Here is a 24,425-nt window from a genome sequence, read left to right as displayed (position 1 = left end):
AGAACCTTACACCAACAGAAATTTTTCCTAAAAAAAAAAAAACAAACCAAAGCAAAGCCAGAGTAATTGTTGCCCAGAGTCAAACTTAATCTGTTATGTAGTGTTGTTTTTTATTGTGTGATCTGCCGTGTTGCACTTGTGAAGTTTTTGGACCGTCTCTGGTTGAGCATCTTTATACTAATCTGAGTTACTGTAAGAAAACGATTGTGAAATGTTGGTAACCTTTCAAATGCAACTGATGTGTCTGCAAGAAGCCTCCTTTCTGCTTTCTCTAATTATTCCTATTTAGAGACTTTGACCTAGGCTGAATTTGTTAGATTTCTTTTTGTTGAGGATGTTTTAAAGTCCTCAGGTCAGTGGGGTCTTACTGTGAGGCTCTTGTCCCTTTTCGTTTGTGCACGCTCACCTGGATCCCTTTCCATCCCTGGTACTGCCAGTGGCCCAGTGCATGAGTACAAGGGAAAGGCAGGGCAGCTGCTGCTCCCACTTGGCATGATTGCCTAGGAGGGAGTTACACAAAAGGAGAGAATTGATTTCTAGGTTGGTTTCCATGAGAAAAATGAAACTTCCTGCGATTTGTCTATGTGCGTCTCCCTCACCCCCCCCTCCCCTTCCAAATAACTTTTGAACCCTTTGGTCAGTTTTGGCCCTGTTGGATTGGGAGTTCCCACTGCAGGAAGTTAATTGAGATGAGCAGTTGGTAAGAGGAGAGAGTCGCCATGAACATCCCTCTGAAGAGGAGTCTGTGGCTTGGCACCGGGGAATTCACAGGGAAAAGAGACGCGAATGCTCCAGGTAGATGAAAAGCAGCCATTGGAGATCAGGCGAAACCCAAAGCCACAAAATTATGGGAAAACTAGCAACGCTGTGCTGTGCATACAACTTTTTGTTTTCCTTCTTCCTAAAGCTTTTAAGGAATGTTTTTCTTTTTTTTAAGTCTGTCCCCCTTTGCTGTTCCTTTGCTTGCTGATGCTACTCTTGCAACCTGAGCAGGTGCCTGTGAGTGTCTGTGGAGTCATTTTTTCCTGAGTAACAAAAAGCTAAGCATGCTTAAAATTTATTTCTCTGGATGTAAGGTTTTCATATTATACATCACACGGTTGTATTTAGTCTGAAAAACTACATGAGGACTTCTGAATATTTTTTCTTTAAAATTGTAAATAGGAAGCTTTTTAACACATCTGTGTTTGAACTGTTACCCGTGTCTAAGTCAAGGTCTCAAGCATGGCTGTGTTCTATCTATCTGTCTATCTGTCTGTCTATCTATCTATCTCTGCAGCATTTCTGTGGGGTCTACTGAATTGTTTTGCCTGAACTGTGTAAGTGGCTTGATTTATTACTGAGCTACGAAGAGCAGCAGGAAACATCCACTACTTGTATATACCAGCCCGAATTTACTTGCTTTGTAAGCAGTTCTACCTACATTGCATTATTGAGAGTTGAAATGATTTTGGAACATTCTTTGCTGGTTAATAGGAGAGCTGTTACATATGGGCTTCCAGGTGATTTGCACTGATGGATATTCAGGGTGGTTTTCTGGCTTCCTCTAAACCAGTTGACTTAGGAGTGGGTTTTTATTTTGCAAGTGATGTGAGTTTTTCTTTCCATTTAATCCTTGAGATCAGCTAGTGGATTTCATAGAAAAGGAAAGATAAACTGTCACTGTGTCCTGAGCCTACTCACAGAATATGCAGTCCAGAAATAACATACTGTCTGGACTGAGGGAGCAAGCACTATGAAAATGTTCCTTTCCTAGCCTATGTGATAGTTCTCAGAAATCCAGCTTTCGTTTGCACTATGCCAACCAAAAAAGAGCTCTTTTCATGTATGGGATATTTCAGGGTTTGAATAGTCTCTTTGTACTAAGAGCACATGCACTGCTTTTTACTGTTTATATTTTTGGTACTTTTTCTTCTGTGAGCTTGAAGGGATGTGGGAAATGGAGCAATCTGCAGCTCACATGAAAAACAAGGAGGCTTAAAGTGAAGCACTTTGGGACTTGCACTTCATTGTCTTTGCAGCCATGATGGCAACAGCGTGTGTGCTCCTGGTGGGTCTCAGGACACACAGCCCAAGGTGACAAACCCACTCTGATCCGTCTTCTGAGGCAGGTCTTCAATTGTTTTCGTTGTCCTTCATACTGAAAACTCATCTTTACATAATTTTAATGAAAGCTGCGAACTTCTTGCTACCTCAAGCTTAATTTTCAAAGTGGAAAAGGAAGACTGTGAAAGATCCCCCTGCTTTCCCTGTATTCCTTCGTTAGAAGAGCTAGGACTGAAATTAGGAGAGGAGCAGGGCTCAGGGAAGCTCAAATCACAGAGGAAACTTAGAAACAGAAGCTTTCATTGCAGAAGTGTCTGACTTTGGTGAAAATTATATATTGCCTTTGAGTAGCAAACTTTACAAGAGTGCCAGGTCACTTTTTCTTTACTATTTGTAAAGCTAGTGACTAAAAATGAAAGAGATGACATCTCAGATAATGTAGAGTTTGTTTGTTTGTTGGCTTGTTTTACTGGTTTGAGGAAGAAATGAAAATTCCTTTTGTCATTAGAGGAAATCAAATAGCCAAGGCATTTGAAGCTTTGATCACAGTCTCAAATCTAAAAATATATTAGACTAAGTAGCATTGCAAACAAACATAATTTAAGGCATCAAAACCAGAAACTGATAACCAGCTTTATGGCTGATGTAATTTAAATTCTGTGCTATTTTAAAATAAAGGAGTTAGCAGTAGAAGAAAGCCATTTGGAAAAATTGGCAAAAATGTCTTGCTTCTCTGGGCACCTTCTACCTATTTCTTTGTTCTTGCTCCCATGAAGAAATTAGACAAGTTAATGGCTGCAGAGTCTGTTCTTGAATGATAAGCCTAATTCTTAGCTACTTAGCTGCATCTGCAAAGGTCAGCAGAGGACAAAGGTCATGGCTCCAATAGTGATACTTCATTACATGTTAAAACCCTCATAATTCTTTAACATTTCATTTTAGAAGCTAAGACAATATCCCCCCTCAGCAAGTTCAGTGCCATGCTAGTATCAGTCTAAAAGTATTTTCTTTGAACTGCTGGCCACTGCTGCATTTGAAATTTGTTTATTTACCTATTAGTTTGGAAGAGGAGGAAGGGGGTGCAAGGAAAAACCAGGAGTTGCTGCATGGGAGCTGAGCTGTCTTGGGTATCCCATCAAACAAACACCTCTTGGGAATGCTCTAGGTGTGGTTGCAGCTCCCCTGGCACAAGGGGCAGACTCTGTGACAAGCGTGGGGGTTTGGATGTATAACGTTAAAACCTCATCTCCTGAGCACACAAAAACATCTTGAAGAAAATCCTTCCCTGTTCTCAGTGGAAATGTGGTTCTGTGAACATCTTAAACTATTTATTCATGTATTATTGGGTTTTGTTGTAAGCAGATTTTTTCCCCCAGCCTGTTCCCCACAGCTTGTGTTGGCACAGGAGATGCAGAAGTGGGCAGCAGATGTTAGCTGGAAGGTGGGAATGCTTCTTTCCATGGTGGCCACTTATGTGTTCAAAGAGTTTGAGGAAAGAACCCACAGCCTCAGGAACTGCTGATATGCAGGTTCTAGAGCTGGGTGGTAACTTTCCTTACAGCCACATTATGGAATTTCCCTAAAGGGCTTCATTCCGTGTATTACAAATCGTATTAGCAGGAAGTTCCTTATAAATACCTTGGGCTACATTCACTTTCAAATTACACAAACTACACTCAGAATGCTGCTTATAGCAGTATTTTAGGGTTTAGTACTTTACCTTTTTGTTGGCTATGTGACTTTGTGACTCTGGACTGTAAAGTCAAAGGGTGCTTTGTCAGTGATTTCTGAAGAGTAGGGATTTCATCCTGAGTTAGCTTTACAGGAACACAAATTTCATTCATTTCTGCCATCTGATAATGATTTCATCTTGTGAAGATCCTCTGTTGTGACAAGTTCTCCTCTGTTTACATGCTCTTAGTGCAGTAGTTAAAATGCAGAGCTGTTCAGAGTATTATTTAAATGTCTTTTGCAACCTTAGAGGCGAGTGACCCTGCTGCCCTGGCTAAATTCCAGTTTACATCATTGCAATCCCCTACTTAACTCGCCAAAAAATGCTGTGCAGAGGCCACCACTAATGCCTGCACTGTTCAGTCTGAACTGAGATATCCATAGAAAATGGTGCCCTGCAGAGATTCTGCATCAGAAGAGGTGTTAGCTGGGGTATAAACTGCTGCCTTTGCTCCTGCCAACCCCAAAAAGACTTGGATACTTAAGCTAACAAGCAAGAAGTACAAGCCAGAACAGAGGAAGAACAGGCTTTAGGACTATCCAGAAATGTATCAAATGACCCTGACAAGTTCTGCCCTTGAAATTATAAATTATTAAGAACAATACTTGACCTGTAAGCAATTAGCCCAAAGAAGGGCTGGAGGATAATTCTGATGCTACTAAGGGCCTGGAGAAAAGCAAAAGTGGAAAGGTTAAGAGATGATTTTTTTTTTCTTTAAAGGAAATAGAGTGGCATGCTTTAATTTTTTTTTCTAAAGATTGTTATCAAAGAATGGAATAGGAATTTTGCAGGAAAGAAAGATGACTTTGATTAGGAAAAACTGTGTCTGTAGAATAGGTAAGCATTGAACAGATTACATAGACCAAAGAATGGCTTTTATCAGGAGTTTTCAAAATCAGACAAATATCTGCCAAAAATAAATATAACTCAGTTACTCTGCTTTGGGGCAGGAGGGTGGACTAGAAGATCTGTTGAAGTCTCTCTGGGTTATATTTGAAGTTGTTGTTGTTTTCCTCTGCCCTATTCTCTGCTGATTCTAATTCTGGCTGTTAGCACATGCTTTAGGAAGCTCAGCACAGACTGGGATTTGGCAGATTGAGACATCTAAAAGAGCCTCCCCAAGGCTAGACAGCCAAATGATTGTTAGGCTGAAATACAAAGATCCGAGTGATCCTAAAACACAATTTACAGTTTCCTACACGCACACACCCCGTTCAATTTACAGTTTCCACACCCCCCCCAAACACACCGTTCTTGAACAACGCGAAAAAATGTAGCAACTGTTGTTTATCAACACCGGCGTTTAAAGTAGCTTTCCTGCCAAGTCTGCCCACGAAGGACAGGGTGTGTTTTGGAGCTGCTGTTAACTAATAACCAGTTTGGGGCCACAAAACACCAATGCACAGCAGTGATTTTTGGTCTCTGTGGAACTAAGCTTGACTGCAACAAATGGGTTACAATTACTGGTCACCTCTTCTGCATTTAGAGCAGCACCTGAGCAGTGTCACAGGGAAGCAGCATCTCAGTCAAAGCCCATTGCCATGACATAATCCATAAGGCTTTGCCTATATTTTTTATAATGCTTTTCATAGCTGCTGAAGTTTCAGGCTTTCATGTTTATCTGACCCACTTGTCCAAGTGGAAAATTTGGGAAGTAAACAAGTCCCCTTCTAGGCACCTGCCACCCTTGCATGGTCTGTCCCTCAGCCTAAATAAAGCTGTGACTGCTTCTGTGAAAACTGCAGTCCTCAGTGATGCAAGAGGCACCCATAGGTATTGAACACTGACCTCTATGTGTGCAGAGGTATTTTATTACCTGTTGTATTTATCATGTAACTGGAATCAAGAGACTAAGTTCAATCTCCTTCTCTATTGTCTTTTGTGTCAAATTTTTCTGATTAATAACAAAGTTATTAATCAGAAAGCAGAAGCCAAAAAATCAAATTCAGAGTTGATTTAGGATGCCACAGTAAATATGGAGACCTTTCATGGCCACTGAGAAACATGTGATTTAAAAATGATTAAATATTGAGGAACAGCAGAGAATTATTTTAAACATAAAGCATTCCCAAGCAGGCACAGGTGGATGAATAGCAGCCCTCCTACTGAATTCTTCATTGTAATTGCAGTATCATTCAAGAGCCATTTTCAAAATGGTTGGTCAGAATGTGCCTACTAAATGTAGTAAAGCTGTAACCAGAAATGTATTTCCTGCTTGAGTAGAAAAAACATACACACAAAACTACAAAGTGAGGACTCTCTTTGTTATCCCTGTACCTTCAATCTACTGTGCAAAGTTAAACAAAGGGAGTAAAGACAAAAGGTTACGTCTAAAAGCTGTATCTTGATGAAGTAACACAACGTGCTACTGCCTGGACACAAAACTAAATTGTGCCTTCAGATGCAGAATTGCATCTAAATTCTGTCTTGTTAATACCAGGTTAGCTTCCAGGAAAGCACTTGACTTTCACAAGAACACGTGAAGTTTAAAAACCCCACATGAACAGACACTGAGACTTCCTCCTTACCTCTAAAGCCACACCAAGTGTTGCTGACACAGTAACACCACGCCAGGCTTTGATGCAGCCAGTGCTTTTGAAACAACACACTTAGAGATCCCTGCTCAACTCACACTTGTTTCTCACAGAGCTGAAGACTGATGTTATTTAAGAAAAAAGACAAAAACCTTTCAGTGTGCCTTTCCTAGTGTAGTGCAGGTTTTGAGGGGGGGAAATGTTTACTAATATTTTTTTTTTTACCTGTACTTTCTATTTCTTAACATCTCTGAGCTTTCGAAACCTGTCATTTGTCAGTTATGGTCTTAACACGTTTTCCCTATTTATTCTGCTGAAACTGTTCATTTAGGGAAAAATCCATTGGGTCCAAGGTTCTGAAAAGGCTGTATCAGTTTCAGATCTGCAGATAAAGGGATGGAAATAAGAATTGCATAATATTTGGGCAGCTGTGATTTTTTTTTTTTTTTGCTTCAGCTACATATACCAGAAGGTTATCTAAACAGCTGTTATAAAAAGGGGAAAAAAAGCAGAAAACTGGCTGTAGTTGTGACAGGGTTAGTTTGTTTTCCTTTTCCTCTCCCTGTAAGTTTGAGACAGAAATAAAAGCACGTGAACTTACAAGCAAACTAATTTTGAAAAACTTTTATAGGTTTTAAAATGTTATTTTTCTGTTGTACCAAGGCATAAGAAAGCAAAATGACTAAATATTAAAAACTTCCCTTAAAATTCCCAGTAATATTAGTCCTATGTAAGTAATCTATGGTTGAAGAAAATGTGCCTCACAGCCATAATAAATAAATAGTCTAAAGAGCTATGGTACCTAACTTTATTGTATGAGAAGCTGCAGAAGCCCTTTGCTTCCAAGTGATGAAGTTAACCCAAGCTGGTTTAGTCTGAAATTGCAGTAATTAATTATTTTTCATGTTAATGTCTAATTAGAAGGAAATACAAAGAGTGTACAATGCACTATCATTGGGCAGTTCAGGTTGCATGGCACACGTTCCAACTAATGTCTTTGGAAGTCTGTTTATATTCCCCACATTCATGTTTTGACATCCATGACTGTAAACTTACAGAATAAAAGAGTCCTTTTCTATAATAATGAGTTTTAAACTAATTTTTGGCATTGATTCAGCCAGCACTGACCTATTGGTAGACTTATTTCTAACAAGTTTTTTTAGTGCACCTGTCTCCGAGGCAGCGTTTCACTTTTCTCAAGGGTTAAGACTGATCCCACACCCTCACCATGGCAGCCCAACCATACAAAGTACCTCACTGCTAAATACAGAGCTGAAGTCACTGCTGTCACATTCTAGGTAATGCTACAACATTCATCTCTGACCATCTTTACACAGAGCTGGATGATGGTTGACTTGTCAGCACTGCTCACTGGAAGCAAACATTTGCATTCATGTTAAAATGTGGGAAGTTAAACCTTCCAGCAAAACCCTTCTGAAGTGCTTTCCTTGATGCTTAAGGATGAGTATCACTGTTTTCTTTTCATGATAGAAGTGACAGATTTTGCCTATTGTAGGATATGTCCCCCCCAAAAAAAGTAAAAAGCATTGTTGCTAATCATTTTCCAATATATGGTGTTAAGAAAGGAGAGGGAGGAAAGGTTTTCAGTTTAAAGGCAGATGTAAAGTGGGGAGAACATGGGTTTTGCTGACAAGAGTTGAAGGATCTGCTCCCATTTCCAACCTTTTTGATCTGAGTAGTTTTAGCACAATATTGTTTTCTGAGAGCTTTTAGTGACCTGTGCCATTTCCATCTGCTTGCCTTCATACTGCAACACCACAGGAGACTATTCAATTTGTAGGCCTTCAAATTTACTACTTCAAACTAACTCTACACTCTGATTTGTACAGTTAAGTGATATTCAGGAACTTGAGCTGATGCATGAGAGGCCTACTAAGCTGGCTGTCAAGTTGAGAGGTTACATCTCCTTCTACATGGTGCAGTGGTCTTGATATTTGGAAAGGCTTCATTATGCTCTGCTACACAGAAGTACCCCCTGCCTGAGAATCTCCATACACCAGCAGACATTAATATCTGTATTCTCAAATCAGGCATATAAAACCACTTGCCACCTGTCTCAATGCCTGGAGAGGAACTTCTGGTGAGGAGACTTGTTACCTGCACACAGCCCCCTGATTTCCCCTGCCAGACCTTGAACTAAGCTGTCTCACTAACTGAAGGTGTTTGCTGCTGTTGCTTTGGCAGCATTAGCCTGGCCTCAGTGGGGGAGGTTTTCAGCAGCTGAGCTGTCACTTTGCTCACTGATCACAAGATAATGAACTCAGTTCTGCTATTAGCCTTTTAAATATACTTGCAAGGGGGGAAAAAAAGAAAAACCTCCAAGACCAGGTTAAACGTTTTCTAAGGTCACAGAGAATCAGCAATAAAATAGGAGCAGAATCAGCTTCTCAAAACTTTAATCCCCTGCCCCCCTTTTTGCTTTCCTTTGGAAAGAGAGGCTGCTAAAACTTATGGCCCAGGGGCCTGAAAGATTTTTTTTTTAAGAATATTGAATCCACAAAGGTTCAGCTTGCAGTATAAAAACCATTACATGTCTTTTTAGAAGGCTGATATCCAACTGTAGTCCATTTTTCTTATTTTTCGTAGCTCTTTTTCCTGGGATTTAGACAGTTTACATGTCATCTCTCCTAATAATTCCATATGGCTTGTATCTTCTTGTTCCATTTCTGTAACATCTCTTTCCTCATCTGAATCATCTTCTGTTTTTTCACTTTCCATTTCTACTTCATCAGCAACTTCTTCAGTACTGGGAGATGATTGGAAACAATTAATGGGTACTTTAACATACTGTGGTACTGTACTATACTCTCCTTACTTATAGGGGAGAGGTAAGTTATCATGCAAATAATTAAGTAAATATTAGAATTTATCTCTTTTTTTTTCATGTCAGGCTACTTAAAAACTACTATACTTCTTTTACCATCTCAATTTCAAGCCATTTTTCAAAGAGCTGTCCTCTGTTTTAAGTAAACTTATACAAAGTATTTTTTCCTCCAAATATAACACACGAATAAAGTTAAATTCATAAAGAACATTTGAGTACCAAAGGCAACATTTTGCATATGAGCATGTTGTGCCAAAACCCAGCAAAAATAACAGCACCAAAAGACCCAATACACTAAACAGCCAGACCACCTCCCTCCCCAAAACTGCATTGTTTTAAAAACACTTGCCACATTAAAGTGTTCTACTAATTTAGTGAATAGATGAAGAGTGTTGGAAAACTGCTTTTACACTTCAAACAAGGATGTACATAATTTAAAACAGGAGAGTTCTTGAACTTCTCTTACCTTTTGTTCTCTTTGGAGATGAGCAGTGAATTAATAAATATAGGGCAGAGGAAAGAAGCAGATGGCAAAACGTGTGCTGGAGTGTGCAGAAGCTGAAAAGATAAAACAGAAGCTTTATGTAAGGTTTTGTTTGTCATGATTTTGTTTGTACACTTAATGTAATTACTCCTACCTCTTTGACAGCAGGTGAAGCTTGTTCATGCTTATTATGAACAACTAGTTTTCCAAGGTCTATATCCTCTTGTGATTGCTGACGTCTGTGCTTTCCCAACAGCAAACTAAACGGGGTCACAGGGAGACTTTCTTCTACTGCCAGCTTGAAAAATGTAGAAGTTTCAAGTAGAATTTTAGTGTCACAAATCTAAGTTCCATCTCATTTAAAGTTACCAAAATTCAGAACCAACCCAGGTGACAAAACTTTACGCTCAAATTTAACTGAGCTATGTGGCTCTTTCTACTCATTCTCTGTCAGGCAGCTGGAGAGAATCCTACTCAGAGGGTTGCAAAACTCTCCAGAACACCAGATTTTAGTTGGCTGACAGACCCATTAATTTCCAAATATGCAAGTTGGTGCATGTGCCAGAAGAACTAAGTATGAGTTTCAGATTCCACTTGGGACCAAAAGATTGTTTATACCCCAGCATCACCTGCAGAGACGTTCAATTATTTAACAGGAAGCAAAACATGGCACCAGGCCTTTTGGCACCTTCCTAGATCAATATACTGTAATCCAAGCACCAAATCATTCCCCCACCCTCCAAAGAAACTCATTGCTTATGGCCACATCACCACTGGATTTTGTATCAGAAAGATACTAGTTTCCACTTCAATCTATTTTACGTAACCAACCAAATCAATCAAGTGCTGCTGTTTTAGTCTGTTCAGTGAGTGTGACACACTCCTTCAATATGAATTCAGAAAAACCTCAAGTTTCCCAGACTACTTCTCCACAGAAGTACGTACTGGAATGCAGTTCTGGAATTCCTTCTCACTGATAAGTCACAATTGACTGACAATTGTTCATCCTGATCAGGAAGCACAGTTGAGGCCACACTCAAGGTTCCAAGTGTTACAGAAACCAAGATAAGGAAAGAGCTCATTCAAACATTTTGCTTCATTTGTGTAACCGGAAACTTTTAGAAATATATCTTTTTCTTTTCGTTGTTCGGGGGAAATGGAAAAAGGAGGGAGTGGCTTACTGATACTTTTTAAAAAGATTTTTACAAACAGCAATTCTGTCAAAAAATAAGCAAATACAGATCACTCCTCCCACACCTAAATGCCTGTGACTCCAGCTAAGGATCTGCTGTGCATTTGCATGATAGAAGGGAATGCAAGTACAACAAAATGAACCCCATCAGAATTTTGAACTGGTCTGTACAGCTCTGTCAGAACTTCCACGACAGGTACCTGTTTGCTCGATGGTGTAAGCCGTTCTTCCAGGGGCTTTGTGCTAAGTGTCATTAGCTCCTAAAATACAGAAGGATGCAGCACAGTTATCACAGGTGAAACTGTTTCCCACAATTCCATACCTTGCCTACAGAAGCTTCCAACTGGACCAAAAGCTTCTATCAGTCAAGTGGAAGAGATGAAACACATCTCTTCCTCTTTATTTTGTAAAGAAACTGAAAGAAAGCAAGAATGGACCTAGAGGTTCCATAGACTTTTTGGGGAAACAAACAAACAAACAAACCCTCCACATCCATCCAGAAACTACAAGGAAAACTAAGTATCACATGGAACATTTGTATAATCAGCAATAATATATACAGCTTCTAGGTGGTTAAGTTAAACAGCATAAGCAATGTTCCCAATTTATCTAGTTTCTCATATCAGTGAGGCAACATAAACTACTGGAAGTAGAAAAATCAGTAAATAATGTTGAGCTTAGGCTGTTTTGGCAGTTGAAAGCTTTTAATAAAGAACAAAGCATGGTTTATGCTGACTTGAAATCACAAAAAGAAACTCTTAACAGCACAACTCTAAATTTGTATCAATCCACACTTAAAATACTTTTTCCCCAGGAACCACCTGCTAATCACAATTTCTTACTTGTGTATCCGTAAGAAAAAATAGTTGGGATCTTCTCAGCCAAAGGTATTTTTCTGAGCCAGTTGTTTCAGGTTCATCTCTTGGAACAAAGGCAGCAAGGAGGATCTTTTCTTTACAAAGGTTTCTTTGGATATAGATCGGCCGTGGCTCATTTGGTTTAAACACAAACACTGAAAAACCAAGAATGTCTTCTCTTTAAATCATGAAATTCTGACCTTCCTGGCTATCTGTCAAAGCCCTACAGCCACAGCCAGTGAGGGCTGGACAGCATTGCCCCTAAGCACTAGTTTGCAGGAACAGAATTGGATAACCTTAAGCATAGTGGAAGGAACCTTTCACAGTACTCCAATCCAGACAACATACTTAGAAATTAATGCAGGACAGTAGCTTTAGGAAGAGTTATCTTAATTTATAGTCAGAGCTCTAAAACATAGCTGTATATTTCAGCAATAGTTTTGCATTTACAAGAGAGGGTCAAGAACGTTTCAGACCCTCACCCAGAAAACCTGATTAATCCTGAGCTATATCCTGTACCAGAATCTAACTGCTGGAAGAAAAGATGAGGAGCCAACATGCTTTACTTGATGGCTGCTGCCAGACGTGGCTCAGTATCCAGAGGTGCAAGCACAGACTCAAGTCCATCTTACGGCTTTCACAGCCTGAATTCTAAGAAAACCTTTTCCATAAACTGTGCTTCCCCAGTTTAAATTCTGCTGACTATTGCTTGTCAAAGAAGCCTTTGTACTTACAGCTGGACTCTTTGGAGAGCCACGAGACCGCAGCAATATGTTCCGAAAGGGGATCAGGTTGCAGAACTACGATGTTGAGGTGGGCACTCCACTCCACTGGAAAGCAAGCAAAGTAGGAGGCAGAAGTGAAAAGGAGCCATTCAGTTCTACCTCAGCACTCTGCCAAACAAAAGGTCAAACAGAAACGACACACAGGGCCCTAACCACTGGAAGAGGCATGCAGCTTCACTTATTCCCTGGTGAACGAAAATACGCAAATACCACCAGCTTCTACACAAAAGTAAGAAGTACTACCTGTTACTGGGTTATCAACATCTAACTTAGAATTTGCTCTACACATGCACACGAAGCATATGCACACTGGACAGGATACTATCCTAACTGAAATAGGAAAATCACCGTATTTCCACAAGGCATGTGTCAGTATGGAATCAAACTAGAATTATTTTAAGGTTTCATAATAATTTGAAGTATTAAGTTACTCTAGCACACATTCAAGCTGATCTTACATGCACAAGTGAGCAGGTTCCAGCAACACAGAAAGCCATAATCAGTGGCACCAATAAGGTACTTGGAACATGTTAGTCTCCCAAAGCAGATGTTCCTACAGAAGTAAAAAGTCAAAACAAGTTAGTGACCTTCAGAGTTCATCTTTGGTTCTCTATCTAGCAATGATTCACCATTCACAAAAAACATTCAGCTAAGATTTAGTTCTGATATCTAAATCAAGCTTGCTTTTTGCTTTCACCTCTAAGTGGCATGAAACTTCACATAAAACCATCAGATAGGTCTGGGAGATTCAAAAGTATGCATAAATCTAAAGGGATTACATGTTTCTACAGCATTATGATTTAAAGGAGGGATTATAAGCTTTAAGTAAATTAAAAACCCATATGTAATAGTAAGCGTTCACATTGAGACTGGAAAGTAACTTCCATATTTGAAGAACCACAAGTATTGCTCTAAGAACTAGAAAGAGAGGAGTGGTCAAAAAAAAGCTGTTATTATAAGCTGTTCCAACTGAAAAAAGCATGTGATTTGTTTCCACTTATTTTAATTTCTCAGTCTCTTGTTTGAGAATACCAGAACAGCCTTTTGGTTTCTAATGATAAAACGTTTTCAAAAAAGGCTAGTAAGGGACAGAATTTGTATATTGAAGCATAGCCCTTTGAAATTATGCATTTAATACAGTAATTTAATATATTCCTAGAGTAATTTATTTCCTTTTACTATAACACAGAGTAAAGGCTATAACAGGAGCAGCTAGCCTGGGAAAAGCTTGCCACCATACCAAGCTCACATGCCTCTCACAGTTTTCCTGCACACCACTTCTGGAATCATGTTTCTCCCTTTCTTATCTCAGAGCACAAGTATCAACAAAACAGACTTCACAGCACAAAAGAAAAGCTTACAAACATACACACAAAACCACGGAAGTGAGAAATCTCTGTATCCTTCTATGACTCTTTGTGTCAGTCTTTAAAACATCGTGACCACGCAATATTGGTGTGTTTTATCATGAGGGCACACAGTGGAGCATGCTGGGATAGTCTGCCAGGCAAACATGGATTTCCCAACAGAGGTTAGAGAGGATCAAGATATATATTTCATAATAGAGATGATATCATGATTTACTGATATAATTTCTATTTGTATGTGTGCGTACACAAATAAAGAACAAACCTCTTCTTGTATTTATACTTTTTCAGTACTTTGATTCATCCCTAGACTAATGGGGGAAAAGAGAAGGGCTATCAACACATACTGTGTGACACATATTTAAGCATGGGAGGTACAGGAGGCATAAGCAAGTAAGATGAAGAAACTGAAAAGCTTGATCTTATTTTTAACAGGAAGTTACCAACCACCTAAAAGCCATTTTAGAGTCTTTTCTATATATGAACTTAAGACTGTTAAATTCAACGTTTTTATGGATATATATATAAAGTCTTGGACTACTATGAATTGATTCTTTCTGTTCTGAGAGTTCAAGCAAGACATAAAAGAGCAGATGAAAAACATACCTTATGTTTCCAGGTGGATGGCAGAACATACACTTAAGATCCCAAGTGACAGAATCCCAAACAGTGACAGTTTCTTCAAAGCTAACAGCAAGCAGAGAACCATCTTCTGAGAAGCAGCAGTTAGTAGCTTGGTAGTTGTGGTAGCTGCCTACAAAGTCACAGCTCCAGCTCACACTTTGCTGTGCTGCATTGAATGAACAAGCCAGTTAATTCAAGCCTGTACACGAAGAAGGAATTCAAGTATTACTGTTGCAAAATAGGCTCAAGAGCAAGGCAGTTTTGTTTCAGAAGGTTTATGTTTTGGAAGAGCAGAGAATCTGTCCTGTTCTATTACAAGAAACATCTGGTAGGGTTTTCCTTTGCCCTCAGTTTTGCATTTGAGCAGTGAACCCGAGCCTGACATGGTACAATATCCATGCTTACTCTGCCAACTCTGTTAACTATGCTCTTGAATAGGCAGATGTTAGATAAAAAAGGTACTCAAGGAGATTCAGCATTTATTGTTCTCAAACATACTGTTCTTTTAAAACTCTGGCAAGAACATGAACTTGAAATTTGAACATAGGTTGTATTTGAGTACAACAAAGCTCATGGTTCATTACAGAAGATTTGAGGACCACCAGGTGACCCATCAGCATGCTTCCTTGTGTTGGTTAACATGCCAGTGCATTCCTCTGGGATACCTTTCCCACTGCTGAAAACTGCCATAAAACAAACTGAAGCAAAGTGATGTACTTACCACATTAACATACATTTCCCAGTATAAAATAATTCACACAGCATGCTTTTGAAACATATGAGTAGGATGAGGAAAGAAAGGACAAGAAGTTCACCCTATGCTAAGCTAACCTTTATATAATGGCTACAAGTTGATGATTAAAGACCTGCCTGTAAAAAAAGAGCCAGAAACTATTCACTACTTCAAACTGCATGGCACCATCTAGAGGCACAGTGAGAGATCTACTGCAATTAAAAACATCCCAGCATGTACTCAATGTATGAGCTCATTAGTTTACCAGTACTTGCTGCACAGAAGCTGCAGCATGTTGAGCCTTTCTCCCTGAGCATTCCTACCTTGTCCCCGCTGGGCAAATACACCACAGAAGTCAGCACTGATTTGTGTTTTTACATATGCCATGGAACAGAACTCTGTAGTCATTAAAAAACAAACACACAAAAAACCCCCGATGAGGCCAGTCAGTAGATAAAAAACTACTTTGTGGAAGGAAACAAACCCCATTAGGTTTCATCTCCAACCCACACCATACTCGAAGATCAAAGTAGCTGCTTGTTAAGTTGAATATAATTTAGGATCAGAATAATTTACAGAAAAAAAAGCAAACCCAAACACTTTCAGATATCATTGAGGGAGTTGCTATTAAATGAACACAAGCTTTTGTCCTTCTTCTCATCAGCAGCCACAGTTGAGCAAAGAGCTTGGAGAGAGAAAGTCAATTTGGCAAAGAAAGGTTTCCAAATGGAAACCTCAGTGATTCAAAAGTACTTGTGAACATGTTCTCACCTGCCCATGAAAAGACAAACAGGTTACTAAACCATAAGCAGTTCAGCATGACCACTATTACAGCTCTCTGGGAACGTGAAAAGACAAGACACCCAAGTGGCAGGGAAGTTCCAGCTCATTTAAGTGTGGCTGGCACCAAAATAACATTCAAGTAAAAGGAAATTACTAAGTGGAAATCTTTTGTATTTTACATTCAAAGGCTTACAGGGCAATACACATCCGGAGATGTTCTGTTTGCAACAAGTGAACATCACCATCAAGAGGTGAAATTTGCTTATTTAAAGTACCTTGGAATGGATGCTAAATACCCATTCTAAGATGTTCAACTATCTGATGGGAAGGAAGGATGTTCAAAAAATGAACTCTGAAGTGGTAGAGCTGCAGAATGGCAAAGTGCTATTATTTTAACACATTCCTGCATCCTGCTCCCTCGAGCAGAAGTCTCAAAAAGAAGTCTATCCAGAAGAATGACAAAAATCCATTTTCCCAGCATGGAAAAATTGTTACCACAAACAATCCTTTAATCAATCAACACAGGCTGCCATTCCCTTCTGCAGCAGGCTCAGCAAGGTCTTTGCTACTTCAGGAACCTCCATATCAATCTATAAGACTGCTAAACTGTGACAGAACTCCATCACAGGCTGCTCATGAGAACACAATACTTGATGCAGCAGCAGAACCAGATCAATGCACAGGATGGAGCAGATGAAGGTAGGGTCAGAATTTCTATAGCATGACTTCAGTGATCCTTGTAGGCCCCTTCCAACTCAGGATGTTCTCAGGATTCTACGTTACAAGGTGGCAAGTAAGAGTATGTTATGTTTTGACCATACTTGCCTTCTGGATCAGTGTCTTCTACCATCACCCAGACTTTAAACACACAGTCTCTGCCAGTTGTTACCAGTATCAGAGAGTCATCTTCCAGTTCACCCATGTCACGGAAGCACATGTCTGTGATGTGGTTGTCATGGGGTGTATTTATCCTAGTATTCAGCTTAAAGCTGTAGGAAAAGAAAACAGAAGCTTGTCATTCTACTTCATTTGGAACTTGGGGAACACTTCAGTTTTAAGTTGATTCTGGAATGGGCAGGCACACGAGGGATAAAAGTTCTGTCTAACTAAGACAGCCAGATGGTATCACATTTACAGATCAGATTTCTCTAATCACTTCCATATGGCAAGAGAGACTGTAGCTCAGCACCTATCACTAGGCAAGCATGTCTCAAATATTCAGCCTGAACTCTGGGCAGTCTTTCCAGTAGTTAGAAAACCAGTCCCATAGTTGATCTGTGTAGTAGCTTTCTTTTGCTTTGTTTCTTCTTTAGGAAAATAACAATTTATAGTCAAAATATAGTTGTTTAAATAAGAAAATGAGTGTAAGTGTATTAAGCAGATGCATATGTTAGCTAAAGAAAAAAATCAACAATAAATTCCTGATCTTCTGTACTCTAGAAGGGCTAACCAATGAATGATGGATTAGACAGAAGTGGGAAAACTGAACAAGGTATAGAACTATTCTGTCATGTCTATGATTTTTAATACCAAGGAAATATGTGAATTTAAGTCCCATGGTTACAACGGCCTGTCTGATTACTCTAAGTAAAATAGATTCAGAGCAATTATGTCCAATCTGCAGTTACTGCAACTCTGTGTGCTGTTGCAGATGCTTCTAGTGTGCACGGTAAACTTCTGACAGTCTGCCCCAGAATTTTATTAGTCGATCTGGAAGAAGTCTGCCTTTGCAAGACCCCGTCTGTGCAGGTATTTGTGTGACTGACACCTAAAAAGCCAGCTCTATTATTGTTACCTTTGTGTTTCTTCCTCATAGAACCACAGCTTCAGCTCTAACTCGGGGTCTGTCACTTCTTCTCTCTCTTCTACTGTGGCCAACCAGGTTCCCTGGGCGCTGAATGCGACCTTCACCAGGTCAGACTGCTTCAGACCTGCCTCGTGGATGTACTGGCGCTGCACAATGTCCAACTGCAAAACAAGGCCAACATTAAACTTCAAAATTCAAGTGCAGCTGTAAGAGATAGATACCATCCATAAAGCCATGGAGAAAGGATGTTCTGAAAGCACTAATTAGACCTGACTGGGCTGTGACATAAAAAAAAAAAAAAAACAACACAACCAACATGTGGGGAAAGCATCATTAGGGCATGTGCATTCCACAGCGATCCTTTGTGTAGCAAAGAAGAAGAAAAAATAATTTAGAGGGATTTTACCTAGAAATTGGACATTCAACAGGAGTAGCACACACTGTTTTGAAGTATTTTTTCAACTATCAACATTTAGCTATGCTTAACAAGTAAAAAGTTTGCAATAAAGGCAAGAACATCTCAGCCTGGAATCCAGCCTTGCCATATAGCTGGTGGGTTTTTTTCCTTTCTGCCACATTAAGTCTTCAAATAAATTCTGATGCACAAGTTATTTGACTAAAGAACTTAAAAGTTTTGGTACAAGCTCATTCAACTTACACTGAACAGCTGTTGGTCACTTTGGAGGCAATAGAACTGCAAGTGGCCAGGCTCTCCATTCATGACCAGAGCTTTGGTTCTAGGATCAACCACTAGGCCAGTCTTGACATCCCTACCTGGAAACAAAGATCAGGTGACAAATGACCAAAGATGGTAAGTGACACATTCCATCCTCTAAAGGGAAGGTAAATTTTATTGAACTTACTTTTGATTAGCCCTTGAATACTTCTGGAAAACCTTAGGTTGCTGTTGATTATTGTAATTCCTGAAAGAGAAACCAAACCAAGTCTTGCAAAAGGCTTTTGCAATGTAACCACATCTCAGGGTGGGAAAGGGACCACAACCAACTGTACTGCAAATGTATCTTTTCCCAATTTATGACACCCCTACATCAGGGTGGAAGGCCAAGTTACAGCAGTCACCAGGAAAATCCACAGAACTGAGGCAGGAGAAAAAAAATCACTTCAAGCATCTGTCCTTTCAGATCAGCACTGACATTTTATGCAGTATCTGTTTAACTAATCTGAAATCAACAAAATAAAGCTCGTACAGATTTGCATTCCATTTTGCATTAAGTGATACTCCAGTTTGCTTTGGCTTACTGTTGTCTGTGTGCAAGGTGCAGCAGAGCGCGCCGTCAGATGACATGGAGATGTACTCAATGGGAGACCCCAAACGAGGCAGGAAATCCTTCTGACACGATGATTCATTGTGCCACTGGACCAGAACTGATTCAACTCCACCACTCAGCAACCTGGTTCCTTTCCCAGCAATAAAAATGCAGTTACTGGTTTTGCTTAAAACCAAAAATTCAGTAGTGTATATCTTTACAACGACAGACGAACATCAGTGTCTCAAAACTTTTTAAACTGTCACGAGCCTGGGCCACACACACAGATATCTTTCTTATTATCCCATGTTAAACTGCTAGAGAAACTTGGATTAAGCAAGAAGAATTTGTGCCTACAGTAAAACTCAAACAATGCTTTGGGAGTGGTAGATCCCATTACTTCCTGAATCAGCTGAGTATTTGTGTTAGAATACAGATGAATTGTTCTCCTTCATTGAAAAGTACTTTGCACTAAGAAATACCTTGAGAATAGTTCAGATCACACAATTCAGATAAAAGTGAAGTATTTCTGACACTAGGTTTGAGTTCAGACCAGGCCAGCTTGTTTTATTTGGATGCAAATAAGACTGACAAGAACTTATCAGTATTGTTGATGAAAGGGAGAGGGAAGGAGAGTGGAGGTGGGGGAGAAGAGGTGAGAAGAGGGGTTAGATTCTAAATTTTACCACGGAGGTAGATATTTGACGTTATGAATGCCAACCAAAATTACATCAAAAAAAGTAAAAACTGCTTCCATTTTTATTTTAGATCCTTCCTGGACATATTTAAAATTCTAAAAATTAATTTGTTATAAGTGGGCAAATTCGAACTTGTGTTGATTCTTTCCTCCCTGCTGCAACTCTTTGACTTTGAAAGGGGTTTTTTGTTTTTTTTTGATGGAGGTTTGCTTTTGGTGGGTTTTTTTTGGTTGTTTTGTTTTGTCTTGATTTTTACTTTTCTTTTACTCACCCTCCATAGAAAAAGCCAGATCCATGACAATATCATGATGCCAGTGCAGTGCGGAATATGTGTATTCTTTCTTGTGGTGGAAATTCCTCCTATGTGGGGAGGAACAGAACAGTTTTTTACTCACAGAATCAAAAACAGAACAAAGGAAAAGAAATATTGAATTGAATAAAGTATATCATTCTCTCATCTAACTTCTAGACTACAGTTTCTTGAGTGCTCAGGTGATGCAGAGGGAAAGAACCACACTAGCAGGTTTTCAGCACCCTCCTGGTCATCTATACCTCACATTTCAGATGTACTGAGCAACTCACCCATGGAAGCAACTTGGCCAGTGTGTTGGTTTTAATCAAGTAGTTCCACTGGTGTGCTCTCCCTAGGACTCTACTTGCCCATCAAGTGTTATTTCTGCTGTTCCCGCATTACTTTTTCCACATAAGTTTAGATTCGTGGAGCACAGCTTAACAAGCATATTTTTCCATTTGACAATACACTGAAGCTGTCCCCTGCAATGTCGACACTGCAGGTACATTGCTCATTCTTTGTTCATTATGACTTCTGAAAATGGCATCACTAAGGACAAATCAGACTGCTTTGCTCAGGTTTCACTGAATTCCTTTGGTCAGAGCAGTTTATGGGGTACAGTTGAATCAAAATGCACATACCAGAGGCGAATCTTTCCATCAGCATGGCCAGTTGCAATGCAATCCTCTGTTGGGTGGCACGCTACGCAGCTGAACTGATTGTCTCCACCTTTTGTCTTCACTGCACGCAAAGAAAACCTTCAAGAGTTAAGGAAGTCCCTTTAATTATATGAGTTGGGTTGGTTTTTTTTGAAAACCTTCAAAAGGATCAGTCAGAGCACATAAAAAATACTTCTGATTAGCAAAATTAAACATCTCCAAGTTGTTATGGTTAGTTATACGTTAGTTATATATACTCTCAACAAAATAGTGACAGGCTTATTTTTCTCTTTATTTCGTTATTCTTTGCCTTCAATCAAGCTGAAAATTTTTTTGCTCCTTTCTCTCCTCTACTCCCCTTTCCTTCCCATGCCCTGATCCTGCCCAAACTTGTTTCAGTTCAGCATCAGCCTAAGTATTTTCCTGAAAAAAATACATCCCTGAGCTGCAAAGGTAAGGTACCATTGCCACTGCAGTGCTCACTGTCTGCTTCTGTGGGAAGCTTCTTACACAGTGACCACATTCCCTCCAGCATAAAACCAAATGGCTGTTGACAAACACGAAATCATGTGTGCACATATCACTGGTGAATAAACACTTATTATATATTGGACTGAATCAATACTTGACATTTTTATTCTCATTCTTACCTGTTCAACAGTTTCCGTTTAAAGAAGTAAACTTGGAGATTAACCTCTTTCACCGATGCCACATATTCACCCTGTTAAGAGTAAAACAATGTGGGATATACAGATTATGTTTTTACATATGAAAGAGAAAAAAAAAAAAAGAACCACATTTCACTACAAAGTACTTAACACCGGAGACAACATATGAGCTGACATTAAGTAAAGACTTTCCTGTGATAAATGTTGATGCTTCTTTTTTCTATTAGTATATAAAATAGTAGTAGTATAAAATAAAGCATAGGCCTTGCACAGATTCATTTACTTTTGGTTTTGTGCTTGTATGAAGGCATAAACAGCATAGAGTTTGAGACAAAAAAAACCCCAACCAACCAACACCCCACAGAAGAAAAAGCCTCAAAGGCGAATATACTTCTCTTCCAAACGCAATCTGCTTCGCTGATGCCCCCACACCATCCAGAACCACTGACAGCTCCTTGGCTTCCAGGTCTTGGCCTGCTCCTTTTGTCAGCTTCACAGAGACCAGCTGGAATGTATCTGACCAAAGGAAAAAAGTCTCTTTGTTTCAAACAGTAGTACTGAAGAAGGAGGACTAGACGGTGGGTATCAGTGCAACTGTAAGCAGAAACCAAGCAAACTTGCACAATATTTGCTCTTGCTCTGAAGCAGCAGTATATTATGGTGCAGAGTAAGGCTAAACCATATTTATTTCACACAAAATCCTATTAAAAAATATCTAGGCATGCTGTTAAATAGGACAAGTCTATTTATGTTAACACTGCTAAAAGTGGAAGGGTAATCTCAAGTACTCGTGTTCAACTTAAGTACTATACCCTGTACCTTCGTGAGCACTGCTTAAGATTTACTGCATCTACGAGATCACATCCATGCAGTATATGCTTCACAAGTGAAGATAAGCACTCTTTAGACAAATACATGTCATAGAATGAAAACAGAAAAAAATTATGACATGCAGGACTACAGACATCTGCCACAGGATTTAAGAAATATTTTCACCATTAGCATATTAAAGCACATTCCTGCAGCATACCATTCACTGATGTGACAGCAGCACAGACAGAGAATGACTGAGGTGACAGGGATGGTGCTAATTGTACTGTACCTCGTTCACCCTTCTTTGGAATTACAACAAACACCGAGTCCTCAGCGCTGGCAAGTGTGTACAGTGCCAGAAGTTTGCATCCTACAGTGAAAGTCTGAAGAAAAAAAAAAGAGGAGGTCAACAATTATTGTATGCTTTTAAACAGTGAATAATGCTAAGGTTTTAGAATAAGGAAAGCGTCTGTGCTTTAAAGACCCCTTCATGTATTGACTAAAATTCTTGATTCTGAGACAAATACAAACACCTTTATTCTCCCAAGGACTAACACAGATGTTATAACAGTACTAGTAAAATATGAGACATCAGATTTACTGAAAAACCTTAAGACACCTTACCCCTAATACAAAGCAGAAGGCCCACCTATAGGGAAGTGCCTCTATTTAGCAGAAAATGGGATCAAGAGGACAGTTAGCAGCCCACAATTTCAACCCATTATATCAATTCCACTCAGCATATCCCAAACTGCAGCATGTTCCCCAAGAGCTACGCTGGGCTCCAAACTGCAGCAAGGAGCAAAGTCAGTATGTCAGTACATCCCACAAAAGAATCTGCATCATCATCATCACACATCAACTGCCACATTCTATTACTGCCATAGGTGGTTTTCAGGCTGTGTTAATGGCAGAACAACTTTAATCTCAGACTGATTTGTGCCCATTTGTAGTAATAGCAGCAGTCTACAATCAGTGGGTCAAGAATAATTTTGACGGGAATAACTCAACATACTTTAATGGGAATCCCATCCATGAAGTCCCAAAGCTTAATGCTGCCATCAAGAGAGGAAGAATAAAGCTGAGGAAAAAAAATAATAAATACATAAGCCAAAGCATATTTCAAAGTCAGCTTTTACATAAAATCACAACTTAAAAACTGGAAGACTGATCATTGGAACTGTGATTCCAGGTAACTGGATCATCCAAAACACAGGACACAGACCAGTTCTGTGCTACCTTCAATGAATGTGCAATGGAAGCACAACATTCTAGTTTAAAATGTACATTTCCACAAAGTGTGAGTACACAGACACCCATTATATGAACATCTATTAACATTTGGATCACGTACAGACACCAAAAAAGCTCAAGTAAACTGAGAGCCAGAGCACGAGCAGGGAAGGCAGGCTGGGGACAGTGAGAGCCACTAAGCAAGTTAAAGGGATTTAGTCAAATCTGCATCTGTACCAGCAGATAGAGAGGGGCAAACACCAACCACAGTAAGTGTTGTTGATCTTCTCACAAGCTTTTTTTACCCCTCAATCATCAAAGAACCGGAAATTTTGCTGACGTTTCCCTTTTGCTGTCATTGCATTCAACCAGTGCAATCCACGTGACGTTTCACGTTTTTACTTGTAGATAACACAGACATTTACCGTTCTTGTCAGATTTCAGGGCAACATTAGCTCAGCGATGCTCTAATCGCTCCCAGCTCGTTCCCAACCTCCAGCCAGTCCCGGGACAGCCCCCGAGGAGGCACAGGAGGGCCAGGGACACCTCCATCTCCATCCCCATCCCCACCCAGACCTTCCCCTCGCAAACCTGCATGTGGTTGTGTGGGTTGAGCTGGATGCCCGTGACCAGGTCGGCGTGGCCGCCCATGAGCCGCAGGGTCTCCTCGGTGGTCACGCTGTACACCTTCACGAAGTCCCCGGAGGCGCAGAGCAGGTACCTGCGCGGGCAAACGGCGTTACCGCGGGGACAGGGGCCTGGCTGCCCCGCGGGGGCCGCAGGCCGCGGGGACACCGGCGGGCAGAGCTCGGCACGGAGCTCGGGAGCCCCCCCCCCTCCCCGGGTGTGGAGCCCCCGTCCCCCCCGTGCCCCACGTACTTGGAGTCGGCGGAGAACACGGCCCTGGCGCCGCTCAGGGCGCCGCCCCCGCAGCGCACCACGCGGAGCGCGCGCGCCGACACCATCTTGTCCCGCCGGCACCCGCGGCCGCGCGACGCTTCTCTC

General features: G+C 40.3%; 1 protein-coding gene and 1 long non-coding RNA gene across 2 annotated transcripts; one reads left to right on the top strand and one right to left on the bottom strand.

The window, feature by feature from the left end:
- The first annotated feature begins 603 nt into the window (after positions 1-603).
- LOC108503997 lies at positions 604-18,131 on the top strand. Its single transcript, XR_001876955.1, has 4 exons — positions 604-795; positions 1,280-1,405; positions 17,634-17,731; positions 17,865-18,131. It is a non-coding gene; the product is annotated as an uncharacterized LOC108503997 (long non-coding RNA).
- On the bottom strand, positions 8,594-24,398 carry WDR75 (WD repeat domain 75). Its single transcript, XM_017828543.1, has 21 exons — positions 24,300-24,398; positions 24,012-24,141; positions 23,203-23,268; positions 22,477-22,570; positions 21,766-21,890; positions 21,357-21,427; positions 20,689-20,805; positions 20,027-20,115; positions 19,050-19,208; positions 18,653-18,712; positions 18,448-18,563; positions 17,778-17,950; positions 16,808-16,971; positions 14,449-14,632; positions 12,934-13,028; positions 12,425-12,520; positions 11,676-11,845; positions 11,034-11,093; positions 9,796-9,939; positions 9,624-9,715; positions 8,594-9,079 (listed from the first exon to the last, which is right to left on the bottom strand). Exons 1-21 carry the CDS (start codon positions 24,383-24,385, stop codon positions 8,872-8,874), a joined length of 2,499 nt encoding a protein of 832 aa, XP_017684032.1. The 5' UTR covers positions 24,386-24,398; the 3' UTR covers positions 8,594-8,871.
- Between the last annotated feature and the right edge of the window lie 27 nt (positions 24,399-24,425).

This window comes from Lepidothrix coronata, unplaced genomic scaffold (genome assembly GCF_001604755.1).
Source record: "Lepidothrix coronata isolate B3197 unplaced genomic scaffold, Lepidothrix_coronata-1.0 Scaffold149, whole genome shotgun sequence".
Taxonomy (NCBI): domain Eukaryota; kingdom Metazoa; phylum Chordata; class Aves; order Passeriformes; family Pipridae; genus Lepidothrix; species Lepidothrix coronata.
The sequence above is the reverse complement of the archived record's forward strand: the minus strand, read 5'-3'. Positions and strand labels throughout refer to the sequence as shown.

Bases quoted from the DNA above. Each gene is read 5' to 3' on its own strand.
- WDR75 (XM_017828543.1), bottom strand. From the start codon at position 24,385: ATGGTGTCGGCGCGCGCGCTCCGCGTGGTGCGCTGCGGGGGCGGCGCC. The intron at 16,972-17,777 runs GTAACAATAATA...CTTTTCCTACAG, and splicing joins TATGAGGAAGAAACACAAAG to CTTTAAGCTGAATACTAGGA. The intron at 9,080-9,623 runs GTAAGAGAAGTT...ATCATCTCCCAG, and splicing joins ATCTCCAAAGAGAACAAAAG to TACTGAAGAAGTTGCTGATG.